Source organism: Kogia breviceps, chromosome 11, assembly GCF_026419965.1.
Source record: "Kogia breviceps isolate mKogBre1 chromosome 11, mKogBre1 haplotype 1, whole genome shotgun sequence".
In the NCBI taxonomy this organism is placed as follows: Eukaryota; Metazoa; Chordata; class Mammalia; order Artiodactyla; family Physeteridae; genus Kogia; species Kogia breviceps.
The window spans coordinates 12885410-12899887 of NC_081320.1; the positions used below are offsets into that span (position 1 = coordinate 12885410).

Below are 14478 nucleotides of genomic sequence, written 5' to 3' on the forward strand. Positions count from 1 at the left end.
TGGTTATCCTCTCCCCATCCCCTTTTTTGGGGAGGGAGGATTATATTAAATAACACTACAAAGAGAATATCAATGTGGAGGCTATTCCTTCAAGAACCAAATAAGTTCAGATTTCTGGGCTAAGGATATTCCAGGCCACAGACCCTTGAAGTGAGAAGGGACTACATTTTAAAGTTTAATCAGGATTTACTGAGCCCATAATACGTGTATGAAACCAGGGAATATTATCAGGTAGGGGAGCCTGACACAGCAGTCAAGTGACAATGCAGCCTGAATGAATTCTGCTAAAGACCTTTCATCTGGCTTTGGCTGTTTCTGTTAAGTTGTTGATATAGATGCTGGGTTTTGCCCTCGGGATTTTAAAGGCACCATGGACCTGTGGCTATGAACAAACAATCTATTAGGAATTGAAGAAGGGTGGGGAGGAGAGGAGAAAGCATGGCACCCAGGTACACAAATAGCCATCTTCACATTATTACAGCCATTGCTTCTTTCATCAAACGTTTACTGACCCTGACTCTGTGCCAGAGACCATGAAAGCCCAGTAGCGGAGACAAGGATGTATGCTTGTACCTTGCTACTGAGCATCTTGTCATCAGAGGGAAAAGAAGACATAAAACTAGGAGAGGTTGTAAGATAGAGTGGTACAAACAGTAAGAGAGGCATAGTGACTAGAGTTCAGAGTGAGGAGGAAATACTTCCAGCTAGGAGGAGGGGAAAAGGAAGGGGCAAGGATGACTGTCTTCTCCCTACATCTCCCACCTGTGTGGATGGCATTAACATCGCCATGGTAACCCAAACTGGGGCTTCCAGGAACATCTTCAACTCCTCCCATTCCCTCCCACCCACCTTTAATGGATCCCCAAATGTTCTCAGTTACAATCACAGAATAGCTCTCCAATTCATACACTCTCACCTCCTCCCAAGTTCAGCTCCTCTCCTCTCCTGCTAGAATTTTTGCAGGAGTTTCCTAACCAATTTCTCCACCTCCAGCTCTCTCTCCATCCAGCCTGTCTTTCATGCTGCCTAGAGAGTAATCTTCCAGAATCACAAATCTGATTATCATTCCTCTGCTTAAGAACTTTGGCTGACTTTCCATCACCTAGCATAGCAATATCTAAAATTTTGTCACTAGCATATCAGCTTCCCTACTTTATTGCTGTCACATCTCCTTATGTCCTGTGCCAGGATTTTTTTTTTTTTTTTTTACCTGTGTCTCTTGGCCCCTTCCCCCCACTTCACCACTCGGCTCTGTGTTTTGGGGGCTGGAGTCTACAAATAATATTTTCTGAACTCCTTTGCCAGCTGATTTTCTGTTAGGATGTAGGGTATGGCAATCACCCAACCAGAGGGCAACTGGAAATCAGCAGGAGGAGACACTCTTCCTTCTGCAGCAGTTACTTGAAGTTCTCGTGGTTGCTGCTGTGGCAGCAGGAGTGCAGTGGCTCTAGATTCCAGCAGCCTGGTCTAGGTGGATCCAGAACTGAAGGTACCAGCAACCTCCAACACTGTAGAACCAGGTGTAGACCCCTGGGTTCCAGCCCAGAGGCATCAGCAGCTTTGAATTCTCTTTTGCTCTTCCAGCTCTTCCATCACCTTGGTAACCAATCTCCCATATTCAATTCCTGCATTTGAAATACCTAGGGTAATATCTGTTCTCCATCCTGGACTCTTGTACTATTAGTTATGTACTATTTTTCTCTAAACGACTCCTTAAAAAAAACAACCTGACCTTATCCAAGGCAATAATATTCATGAGGTCATAAGTTGATGTATATTTTTCTAATACATGTTTGACTAAGTGCAAAACTATTAATATGTAAATTGTCCATCTATATCCCATCTAAAATCATCTCTTGTGCTGATATATACCCCATTTTGGGAAACTATAGGCTACGGAATACAGTCCGGCCTCCCCATCACCATCTGGTTGTGGCCTCCCTCTCCAGCTCCTATCTCTGGTTCCCCTACACAGACTCTTCCATCCTTCTCTCTATCCTTCCTCCCCAAATGACATACCTTTCTTCAACAACAGTATATTTTTGCATGCTTTTGCATGCTTTGTTCTCTATTCATGAAATTATCCTGATTCCTTCCCTGACCAGAAAATCCCTTCTTGGGACTTCTCTGCTGATGCAGTGGTTAAGACGCCGTGTTCCCAATACAGGGGGCCTGGGTTTGATCCCTGGTCAGGGAACGCAATCCCACATGCATGTCACAACTAAGGAGCCTGCCTGCCATAACTAAGACCCAACTCAACCAAATAAAAAAAAAATAAATAAATATTTTTAAAAAATTACTTCTTACTCTTAATTCAATCAACCCCTACATTTTGAAGTATTATTTAAACTTCATGCTATTCAAAGGGTAGCTTTGACTCTCTTCATGCTCCTTACTAGACAGGGAGTTCCTTTGTAGATTCAAAATATAACCCCTGCAGGAACTTCACACAGTAGGTCACAGTATTGCTTGTTGAGTGAATAGTCAAGAAGAAGATGAATTATCTCATGCCTGTGGCTTCGGTGGGATCCGAGGCTGAGGAAAGTCTAGCCTGGAGGAGGGAACAGAATGATGTATGCAGTCACCATGAAGCATCAGGTGAGTGCTTACAGAGTGGCCCAAGTTGGATATTCCAGTAAATCCAATACAGTAAGAACAGCAGATACTAGCTTTAAAGAATTAGAATTCAATAAAATATGCTTTGCACGGCACCTCTACTGAACAAGGGCACAGCAGCCACTTCAGGACCTTTCATTTCTTCGAGATCAGCCTTCATGCACGTGGACTGTCCAGTTGTTTGACCTAGAGTAACAGGACATTTCTAAACCAACAGTAACCCAACCATCAATGACTCAAGAGGTCAATAGCACCTGGACTATTGTCTTGTCAACATTTTCGAGACCCGTGCTACATGGAGAGTGTAATGCTAAGCTCTGGTTTAGAAGAATTTTCATCAGAATAACCAAGATATACCTTTAAAAATTATAATATAGAAAACACAAAAGTCAAAACCATAAGCTTTGGGTCCAGCAGACAGGGTTCAAGCTCCTATTTGGCAACTTCCTATTTGGGTAGCCATTACTAACCTCTTCTTACCTTAGTTTTCTCTCCTGAAAAATGGGGATAATAATGCTTACCTTAGAGTATTGCTTTGAGAATTCAGTAAGAATTTTCAGAGAAAGCACCTACTTAGGAGTCAATTAGTGGAAGCTGCATTTTATCACTCTTAATGTAATAGAATTCATGGAATCAAGTAGAAGCGATGATTGGGGATGTCAATCTAGAGGAACAGAACCCCCAGGAGGGTATATGGAGAGGGACTGTGGAGCTGAGCCTTGAGGGATGTCAGTGGAGTGACCATTCTGGCTCTAAAGGGGCTGATGATTCACGACTCTAAGGCAGATAGAATGCAGGGCTGCAGGGTCTGGTGGCTAGTTGGTCAAGGGTTACTGGGGAGAGATTTCTCTTTGAAGTGTCAGGCTGACTTTGAAGCCAACCAGAAGCCTCCAACCCTCAGAGGGCAAGGGACATAAGGACACAGGGACACAGGACAAGCAAACACAATTAGCTTTTACAGCCAACACAGGAGGCTTATGAACCAGCTTTGCAGATAAATTTTGAGTTCTTCCTTGATTACATCAGCCCTCAAGTTAGTGCCACTACCTGCCATGTAATCCACAGGATTTTCTACTCTACCATGTCACAGTAAAGGAGAACTCACTGGGAGGCCCAAAGGAAATCACAGGAAAGTCTCACTTTACACAATAGGGATATTCCTGAAAGTTATGGTGTAAAGGGAAATTTTGTTGAACACGTTTTTCAGTATAGTCTGTGCAAGTGTGATTCCCTTTACAGGGCAAACCACAACCCACAATTCTTGTTTGGCATATTTGTCCTTTTGTCCCCCCGTGCCTTCTTCAAGGAGGCAGACCTCTAAAAGGTCAAGGACATTGAGTGGTTTTAAGGCAGATCCCATTCTAGGTACCGGACAGTTTTTATAGGGGGGATTCTTGAAGGAATTTACAATGATTGAAGAGACAGAATAAGCATATGAAAAGCAAGGCTTAAGAATGTCTTTTAAAAGTTTTCGTCAAAGGATGTACATCCTGAAATTCCGCCTCAAAGATTCTTTTAATATTTATTTATTTATTTGGTTGCACCAGGTCTTAGTTGCAGCATGTGGGCTCCTTAGCCGCGGCATGCGGCCTCCTTAGTTGCGGCACTCGAACTCTTAGTTGCAGCATACATGTGGGATCTAGCTCCCTGTCCAGGGATCGAATCCAGGCTCCCTGCATTGGGAGAGCAGAGTTTTATCCACTGCACCACCAGGCAAGTCCCCCCACCAAAAAGATTTGAAACAGCACATGATGAAAACACAGGACTTGCAGGACTGATGACACGGCCAGCGAAGCTGATACAAATTTTTCCCTCAGGATGCATCAAATGTGCAGCTTGAACCGTAACGGCTTTTCTGATGTCCAGCTGAGGTCTCAAGAAAGAAAGAAAAATCCCCAGATGCCAGGAGTACAGTAGGATTGTAAGTCAGAGAAGTAAGCAGTGAGCTGAGGCTGGGGCAACTGGAGACATTACCACTGGCCCAGGGAGATGGGAAGGAAGCTTGTCCCCAAGTTCAGGAGATAAACATAAAAGTTGGCCCTAGGCTGGAGATACCTCTGGACACCTGGCACAAGCAGATGCCAAGTGCTCCGATCCCCTCTGACTTCACTTTCCTGAAGGACTTGGGTTGACACAGGGCTTTCACAAGGCAGAGAATGTCAGGACCATTTAATAGATAAGGAAGTGGAGGCCCAGTGAGGTTGAATGATTTGTCCAGGGTCACACGTCTGTTAGCGAGAAGAGCTGGACCCAAACTCAAGTCCTTCCCCTCCTGCATCCCTGCCTCTACTGAAGTACATGGCATCTCCCGAAACATCCAGGAAATGGGGAAACCGGCACTGCAGACATCCTGGGATCAGATCCAAGTGCAGAGGTGCCTGGCCTCAAATAAATGGCAGTCATATCCTGGCTACCAAGAGGCTGTCACCCCTTCCACGCCTCCACGTTGCTCATCTGAGTAGGGAAAGTGGGGAGAGGGGATGTCTGGTGGGGCTTGGAGGGGGCTGGAGCCTGCGAGTGGACAAAAATCAGAAGCTGGGCCCCGGAAGTGGGATGCTTTTTTTCTTGAAAGCCACTTGAACTTTGTCATTGCAATTAGGCTTATCTCTTCCTGTATTTACTTAGCTTGTGGGTGGGAGATGTCATTACCCTTTTTAAATTTTATGGAAAAGTACTTACAAGTGTTAAATTTTGAAATAGCCACTAATTTCTGTGACTTCAAGACTCTCTCTCTCTCTCTCTCTCTCTCTCTCTCTCTCTCTCTCTCTCTCACACACACACACACACACACACACACACACACACACGATCTAGCCAAGAGGAGGCTACCCCTTTGCCATGGGAGCTGTCAGGTCTCCAACGGCTGTGTTAGCCCCTTGACCAGCCTCTGAGTAGGTCATGCCAGGCACTGCCTGGACGGAGAGGCAGGAATGTCAGGGCAAGCAGAAGGGTCTGCAGGGAGTCAGTTCACAGGTACTGCTCTTCCTCGGACACCAGAAAAGGGTCCAGGGTTTCTGAGAGGCCTCTGGAATGGCTGCTGTCCTGCCCTATGGAGAAGCTTTTATGATGCTCTGTCCCCCTATCCAGCTCAGAGCCCAATGAGCAGCGCTGTGGGCTGTGTCATTTGACATCCATGGTCAAGGGGAGAGGGTCTGGATGTGGAATTTATATGCCAGGCATCCCTTTACCCGAGGAGGGGTGCTGGGCAGGCAGTGGCTGCATGAGAGGGTGTGGTGTGTCTAGGGCACTGCCAGTAAATCCTCCCAAATAGAGCACTGGATGGCGGGGAGGGGTTTGGGGGGGGGGTTTCTCAGGTATAACTTGAATGTAGCCCGGGGCTCAAACAGTGCACAGTCATTAGGCAGACACACCTCAGCTATTAGCCAGTGGGTTACCCTACGTAACCCAGATGCCAGCAGGGATGAGATGGTACTCTGGGATTTGGACAGAATTCGTTTGAATTCCTCTAAAGCCCAACCTAGGATTTAGGGGGATCCCTGGGGAAAATGAGCCCCACGGCCACTCGGCGTCCTGGTACTGTTTTCATTGTGTTGTCTTGGCTCCATTACATCCCCCCAGAAATGAAACTCAGCCCATCACTTTCCTCTTGCACATCTATTGATTCATGGGTTATGCTTTACTGAAGCATGGAAGTAGTTGGGGAGAGAACTGAAGAAAGGTGGGTGGCGATTCACTTGGCAGTTTCAAAGTCAACACCAGCCTTCCTAGAAGCCTGCCTGCCTCCCTGCCACTGGGGATGCCTTAGGGACTCGGTCACCCCACACCCTCTTGCTGGCCCCTCTCCTTTCTGCCAGCTGACTGTTCTCTCTCCTCCCCCATCAGCCTCACTGAACACAGACCCCGGGCTCCCTCACCCTCTCTCCCTTATCCTGTCATTTTCTCTCTCTCTTACACACACACACACACACACACACACACACACACACACACACATCTCCTGGCCGCCCAGCCCTAGTGAGTCAGTGGTTTGAGAGGGCATTCCAACCTGACTACTCTGTATCTCTCGTTTTTGTTTAACGAGAAACAATGTGGCCTCATTATCAGCTGACAGTTTTTATTAGCTGACTCAGCACTAATTGGACATCTACCACGTGCCAGTATTGGGCATACCAAGGAAGAAGTACAGTGGAAAAAAAGGCAGAGAGAAATAATCCCAGTAGGAATGACAATATAGGTACTTGCAAAGTGTTCTCTGAGCCCAGAGGATTCATAGAGGAGACTATCAGGAGGAGAAGAACAGAAGGGCAGAGGAGGAGCCCCGTGAAAGCCAGCATAGAGGCATGAGAGCCCCGACAGGTTCAGGGGGTCCAACAGGCCCTACCTTCTTCCTTCCCCTATCTTGTCCCTGCCTAATTAAATGCATCTCAATTTCCACACACCTGGTTTAAAGGTACCCTTTCACACTTCCAGAGGGAGTTTTTTTTTTTTTTGGCTATGTTGGGTCTTCGTTGCTGCCCTCGGGCTTTCTCTAGTTGCAGCGAGCGGGCTTCTCTTGTATCGGAACACAGCCTCTAGACACGCAGACTTCTGTAGTTGTGGCACGTGGGCTCAGTAGTTGTGGCTCGCAGGTTCAGTAGTTGTGGCGCCCGGGCTTAGTTGCTCCGTGGCGTATGGGATCTTCCCGGACCAGGGCTCGAATCCGCGTCCCCTGCATTGGCAGGCGGATTCTTAACCACTGCTCCACCAGGGAAGTCCCCAAAAGGAGATTGATTTGGGCTGTGGAGAAGCCTGTGAGGAATTCCCAGAATACAAAGCAGCTCTAGGGACTGATGACAATTTGGTAAAAATTAACAGTGTGATGATAAAGATGAGAAGAGATCATAAGGCAACTTAAGGAGAGGTTTTGAGATTAAAGGGATTCTTTGGTATTTTTCTGAGTGTCTAAATCTAGATCCACACGTACACATACACATCTCCACGTATATATGTATACATACATGCACACACATATGCGTGTGTAGGTATGTATACACACACATACATGCACACACACATTTCATGGGAGAGAAGCACCTTAAAGGCTGCGGGGTCATAGGGCTTTTCACCTGATGAGCGCTCATCAAGGTTTGCTGAACTGGAGCAAATCGCTGCTGTGCCCAACCTGGTTTTTTTCTTCGTTGACCATTGCTCTCAGGAGTTAATGTTTGAACCTGGCCATAAAGGAGTCGACAGCAGCTGACCTATGGTCTACATTTGAAGGGGAAGGAGCCCCCTATAAATCAGCCCACTCTGGCAGCCCTGCCAGCAGAGCCGTTGGCTGAGCTGTGAAGGGAGCTTGGTCGCCACCATGAACTTCTCCGGCAAGTACCAAGTGCAGAGCCACGAAAACTTTGAGGCCTTCATGAAGGCAGTCGGTGAGTGCTGGGCTAAGGCTGGGGACCATGGCCATGACGGTCTGGTCTTACACGTGGTGGTCCCTTGGGGTCCTGACGTCTGGATGGGAGGAGCGGTCCAAGCTTTACACAGACCAGGGGTCCTGTTCTTTTACTTTCGAAGCTCATGCTATTCTGCCCTGCACAAGGCTATGCCTTAGGCAAGTGGAGAGAGCACTGAACTAGGGTCTGATCTGGACTGAAGCCACCTCTGCTGGTACCTCATTGTGTGACCCTGTTCATTCACTCGTTCATTCATTTATTCATTCTTTTTTTAAAAAAAATAAATTTATTTATTTATTTATTTTTGGCTGTGTTGGGTCTTCGTTTCTGTGCGAGCGGGGGCCACTCTTCATCGCAGTGCGCGGGCCTCTTGCTATCGCGGCCTCTCTCGTTGCGGAGCACAGGCTCCGGACGCGCAGGCTCAGTAGTTGTGGCTCTCGGGCCCAGTTGCTCCACGGCACGTGGGATCCTCCCGGACCGGGGCTCGAACCCGTGTCCCCTGCATTGGCGGGCAGATTCTCAACCACTGCGCCACCAGGGAAGCCCCATTTATTCATTCTTCTAACAAACTTTGATTCAAGGACAACCGCACGCGGAGATGAGTGCTGTGCTGGGGCAGATACCACGGAGACAGATAACAATGAGCCACGTTTCCAAGGTCACAATTTAGAGAAAAAGAGAAGAAATAAATGCCATCAAGCATGCGCTAACGTGTCCTGAGTGCTGACTCAGCATCAGGCCCCATGCTAAGCCCTAGACAGGCAACATCCTGTTAATGCCTCACCAAAAACCTCTGAGTTGGATACTATTATTTTTCCCATTTTATAATTGAGGCAATTGAGGAGTGATCCCAACCGGGGTCACACAGGTAGTAATCCTAAACTGAGCTGGGATTTGAAGCCGGCACTAGTTCCCGGAGACACATTTTAAATCCCTTCCCCCCACCCCACCGGGTCACTTACAGGAGGATGTGGTGGTCCTGGGAGGGCATCAAGGGAAGGCTTGGGAGGAGCGAAGGAGAGCCTTGGCTGAGCCTTGGAAGATGAGCAGGTGTCCCCTGTGGGGCTGGGGGAGGGGAATGTCCTCCAGGGGGAGGGAGCAAAGGAGCAGGGGGACAAGGAAGGATGCTGAGAGGAGAGGGTGGGGAAGACAGCAGAGGCAAAGGGAAGAGGAACTTCGGGGAAGCTGAGAGCTAGGACCTTCTCCTGTAGGGCACGTCATGCCATCTCTCTGTGTCCTGCATCCCTCACCTGGGCAACAGGACCACGGCTGTCAATGCAGCCGGTTTTCATGAACCTCAATTCATGTAACAACATAGCCATGCTCTGAAATTCGTAAAGCTCTGTCCCCGGGCAAGGGAATCCTGGTCCATCTTCCTCAAGAGCCTCGATGGCAGAGGTGGAGGGAAGGGTAGGGGGACATAGGTCTGCCAGGCAGGGTCCTGGTGTGTGCCTGCCATTCTGGCATAATTATTAAGAGCTCCCCTCCCACTCTCAGGGGGGACCTGGCTTGGGAGACAAGCTGGATGGTCCCCTGCATGTGGAGGACAAAATGCTTTACACTCAAAAGAGCAAAGTCTGAAGGCTTTAAAGTAGGAGGAATGGGGAGGGAGAGCAAGTAAGAAGCAGGTACTCAGCCGAGAAAAGCTTCCCCTGGGCAGAGGGGTGTGTTTTTTTAATAAACCAACTGGCAAGATAACAGGTGCATGAGATCAGGCCAAGTCAGGCCACTGACCTTCCCTTTCAGAGGTCAAAACCCACATTGCTCCCACAGGACTCCAGAAAGTGCTGAGGCCTGCGGGAAAACACGGCATCTCCCCTCCCCCTCCACATCACGGAGTTTCTCTTGTGACCTTGCAGCTCCTACCTCTGCCCGCCTCTAAACTTCCAGTGCTTTCCACCAGGTATGCCTGATGACCTCATCCAGAAGAGGAAGGACATCAAAGGGGTGTCAGAAATCGTGCAAAATGGGAACCACTTCAAGTTCACCATCAACACTGGCTCCAAAGTGATCCAGAACGAGTTCACCTTGGGGGAGGAGTGTGAGATGGAATTCCTGACTGGGGAGAAGGTCAAGGTAGGAGGTGCTCCCTCGAGCCACTCTCTGCTTCCAGAACTTTCCCTGGAGCCTGGTCCCAGGCTTCCTCCCTCAAGGCTCCCACCTCACAACTCCCACCGCTGATACCCTATCTCTGAACCCACTGGAGGAGCTCTGGCCCAAGAGTCCGAGCTCTCCCATATAGACGGTATGGGGAACCAGGCCCAGAGCAGGAGTCTAAGACTCAGAATCTCCCAGGCCCAGCAACGGGCAAGTGGTAGTCTGTGCCAAACCCTAACAGAGCCCTGAAGTCATCCGTGAGCCAAAGGAAATGGCTTTGCTGAGCCTAGAGCTGGTGGCCATGGGGAGAGACTTCCTGAAGGAGGTGTCTGCCACACCAAAGAACCAAAGCAGGCCTTCAGACCAAGGCTTGTGGGTTGGTCAATGAGCCCCTAGACTTTGCTACCTCATCTGTGAAATGGGCACAGTCACCCTTCCCAGAGCAAAGGCAGCAGGCAGGACGGTGTCACCTCCGCTGGGCTGTGGCTAAAGTGTGCGATGAGAGCTGGGTGTGGGATGTGTGAGTGGTGGGCAGGCGGTAGCAGGGAGATCCAGGCAGGGGCGTGCCCCCCACAAAGGGCGTCTGTTCCTCCGTCCGAAACCCCACACACCCCGGCACCACCAGTACCACTGAGCGGCCATCTTCTCTCCTCTCCCCCAACATCCCCTGACCCCAGACAATTTCGTGCATTTGTCTCCGCACACCTGTTGGTCTTTTTTTACCTCTTCTGATGGCTCTTGATTTCTGCTTCTCTAGACATAACATTACAGGTCAGGAAATCTATGATAAATTTTAGGAGGGAAATTCTCTTATATGGCCCACGGTACGGCACAGGCTGTCATGGGTTTGACCACAGGCCTTTTACAATTGTCCGTTTTGGAGGCAAATTTTAACGTTGGCCAGTGTGTTCGGCTCCATGCTGGGTTTCTGTTACCTCTTCCTGGATGCATGAAAAGGAGACCACAAGAGGAAAGATAAAGGTGCTAGAAGGCATAATATAAAATAATACAGAGCAAAAATATGTGTTCTTCCAACTGGCCAGGATTTTGAATTTTGCTACTCCCTCCCTCCATTGGCTTGGAGAATCGCGACTTGAATCAATTGTATTTGTGTTTGATTTGAGACAGCTTCGGGGTCTTATGCTGACTCCTAGATCACATCCCGTAGAGGAAAAGTCTGACCAAAGAAGCCCTGCCATTTTCTTTAGTTCTTACATGCACCTCACTTCTGTTCAGAGCCAGAGAACAGGGTTTGGTTGCTGCAAGCAGAGACCAATGCAGGGGAGCCAACCTCATTAGCGAGAGGTTGACTCCCTCCCAGACCGTTCCTTCTGTCCCATGCAGGCGGTAGTTCAGCTGGAAGGTGAGAATAAACTGGTGACAACCCTCAAAGGCATCAAGTCCGTGACTGAATTCAACGGTGACACAGCCACCAGCGTAAGTTGAGACTCTGAGCTTGTGGCTCCTCGTGCTTGGGGCCAGGGGTCAATCTCTGCTACCACTTACTGAGCATCCACTGTGCCCAGGCAGCTTTCACACATCATCTCCAATCTTCCCACCAACACTGAATTTTCTTAATGGGGAAACTGAGGCCATCATACAGCCAGGAAATGGCAGAGCTAGGGTTCCTCTGAGCTGGATCTGTCTCACAGGGCAGCAGTCCACGGTGATAGACTGCACCACCCTAGGAGAAGCCAACTCCCATTGTAGACGGGGGAGCTTTGCACATTTCTTACCGGCTTGCAACGGATGCTAATAAGTCATATTGTTCTAATAAAACCAGTGCAGTGTAGTGGGGCAGTTTTCCAAAAGAGAAGTATGGGGTCTTAAGGAAAGGACCCACTTTTCTAATTCACCAAAAGCCCCCCATGTGCTGGTGGTGGCCCCAGCTGGTGCTTCCCTGCCTCTCCCGGTTCCTTCAGGCTGTCCTTCCACCACCACTTTCCCGGGCAGGGTCGACCACTCCTACCTCCCCCACTTCCTTCCTTCCTCACTGCCATCGCCTGTCTCCTCTCCCCTTCCTCCCCTAACACCCAGATAGGATGGGATGGGAGAGGAGCTTGGTAGGAGACACAGGGTCATGCAAAGCCACCAGCACAGCTCACGCTTCTTAGACCCTGCTGGGATGTAGACACAAGTCTCGCTCACAGGCTGGAGGACAGAAATCCATTCATTCCCACCTGTGGTCCTCTGATTCATGGAGCAACCCTTCCCATGGACGCAGCACCCACGCTCAAGGAAGGCTTGGTTTGACAGAAAGTTGGGCTGTTTCACTGCTTTTTCTATTTTATGACGTTGCAGTAATTGTTAGCCATAACCCTTCCCTTCTGCGTCACTAACCAATGAACACAGAGGCCTCCATCTGCCTTGCAAGCCCAGGGCACTCAGTAAATGCCTTTGCCCTTCTGGCATTTATAAGGAGAACCACATTCTTGGCAATTTCATGGCAGCGTATGGATCTGGCACTCGGGCTTGTGTGTGCTACATCACCCTTGGTGCCTGGCTGTCGGCCACGTCCTATCCCCCATACGGGAGTCAATAGTACAGTGCTTCTCCTGCAGTTAGAGTACGGTGTCTCCCCGGCTCTTCCTTGCCCCCAGGTTGTATTTTGGGGAGTAACAGAGGCAGAACCCGGCTCAAGGGGTCTGTCATCAGCCTGTTCAAGGGGAGAAATCCCTCAGCTAGGGAGAGAGTGAGGGTCAACCATGAAATTTGCAGTCCCCAGCACATTCACAGCAGAGGAGAGAGGCACCTGCAGGGAAGTGGGAGATAAGCTGTCCTGGACTCAGTCCTGGACTCAGTCCTGGCCAATGTCTTTGATATGCTCCATTACCCCTATTCCTCTCATCTCCTGTGAGGGAGGCAGGATGGGGGACTTAATAGACAGGTTGACCTCTCCAAGGTCATCCAGCTAATGAGTTGTAGAGCTAGGGTTCAAACCTAGATCTTTCTGTTCCATTTCATTGCTGTTGAAACTGAAGGGCTCCCTTTTCACCCTGATGACATCACCCCACATCACTGCCATAGTCTTGTTCAAGAGAATCAGCAGGAGGGAAGGGCTGGGGGAGAAAGGAGCAACACTCAAAAACTTACAGATCCAATGAATCTACTGTTTTTATAGGCTCCACAGCTTTGGGAGGGAAATTATGCAGTACCTACTAAGTTCCAGGCTGGATGCCCATGTGTTTCCCCATACACTTGTCCTCTGTGCTCAACACGTGTTTGGTCCATAGTAGGTGCTCAATGAAACTTTGAGAAATTGGATCAGATTGGACTGGTTTGGATGGTCTTGCTCTAACAGTCATTGATGTAGAAAGGAATTCAGTAAAAGGCAGGACAGCTCTCCATGTGAGGAAGTAAAGTGACAAGGATTCGGCATGGGATTTTAGAAAAGATTACCAACCCTTCCTCTGGTCCTATAGAAAACAGAGGAGTCTTTGAATTACTACATACGTTAGCATACTGGGGGCTTAACTATCATTTACAGTTCAACATCAGATGAATGTTTCATGATGTCTTTTCTGGCTTTCAGACCATGACACTGGGTGACATTGTCTTCAAGAGAATCAGCAAGAGAATTTAGACAAGTCTGCATTTCGTATTCTTTTAGTATATACAATTAACGTAATAAAGTGAACTTTGTTTTTAAAAAAAAATGTCTTTTCCTCTTGATGGCTTTTCATTGATGTGGTTATTGAACGCCGATCACCTCTATTTTTGTAAATCTTGATAATCTGCACATTCCATCCTACGGAGTCAGGTCTGATTCTCACCCTGAAAGCAGATCCCAGGCTGCCCACTCAGGTGACCCCGTAAGGGACACATGATGTGGCTGGATCTGTAGAGCAGCCCTGGAATGACCTGTCCCAGTCAGCCACATGGCAAGGAGCTGGAACAAGAGGGGCTGTGTGCTGGGTCACTCCCATGGGGACAGAGAAAGCAGGAACTTTGGGCAGGCAAAGGGAAGCTATGCTCACAGCAGCCCCGCCCACCAGGGGACATGAACCAAAAGATGGGGCACTGACCCACCCGGGGACAATTCTCCCTCCTAGAGGAGGGCTGAGTGAGAAGCTGCCAGAAGCAGACAGAGGAATCTCAGGTAGAAATTCCCTCCATGCTGCAGGCAGAAGCGGAATATGGGAGAAAAGGGAGTTCTCCAAACGGCACCTTGTACCAGGCTCTGGTAGCTGTTATGGGTGGAGTTGCATCTCTCCAAAGCTCACATGTTGAAGCCCTAACCCTCACTACCTCAGACTGTGACCTTATTCAGACATAGTCATTGCAGATGTAATTAGTTAAGTTAAAATGAGCTCATACTGGAGTAGGGTGGGTCCCTAATCCAATATGGCTGGTGTCCTTATAAGAAGGA

General features: G+C 48.8%; 1 protein-coding gene across 1 annotated transcript; it reads left to right on the forward strand.

Annotated features, from left to right (window-relative positions):
• The first annotated feature begins 7924 nt into the window (after positions 1–7924).
• FABP1 (fatty acid binding protein 1) lies at positions 7925–13692 on the forward strand. The gene is made up of 4 exons (XM_059079657.2): positions 7925–7991; positions 9916–10088; positions 11454–11546; positions 13642–13692. The coding sequence occupies exons 1-4, from the start codon at positions 7925–7927 to the stop codon at positions 13690–13692; spliced, it is 384 nt and encodes a 127-aa protein (XP_058935640.2).
• The last annotated feature ends 786 nt before the right edge of the window (positions 13693–14478 follow it).

What these genes read in the sequence shown, in the direction of transcription:
- FABP1 (XM_059079657.2), top strand. Translation starts at nt 7,925, where the DNA reads ATGAACTTCTCCGGCAAGTACCAAGTGCAGAGCCACGAAAACTTTGAG. An exon ending in GGCCTTCATGAAGGCAGTCG is followed by an intron (nt 7,992 to 9,915) that starts GTGAGTGCTGGG and finishes GCTTTCCACCAG; the next exon opens with GTATGCCTGATGACCTCATC. An exon ending in TGACTGGGGAGAAGGTCAAG is followed by an intron (nt 10,089 to 11,453) that starts GTAGGAGGTGCT and finishes TGTCCCATGCAG; the next exon opens with GCGGTAGTTCAGCTGGAAGG.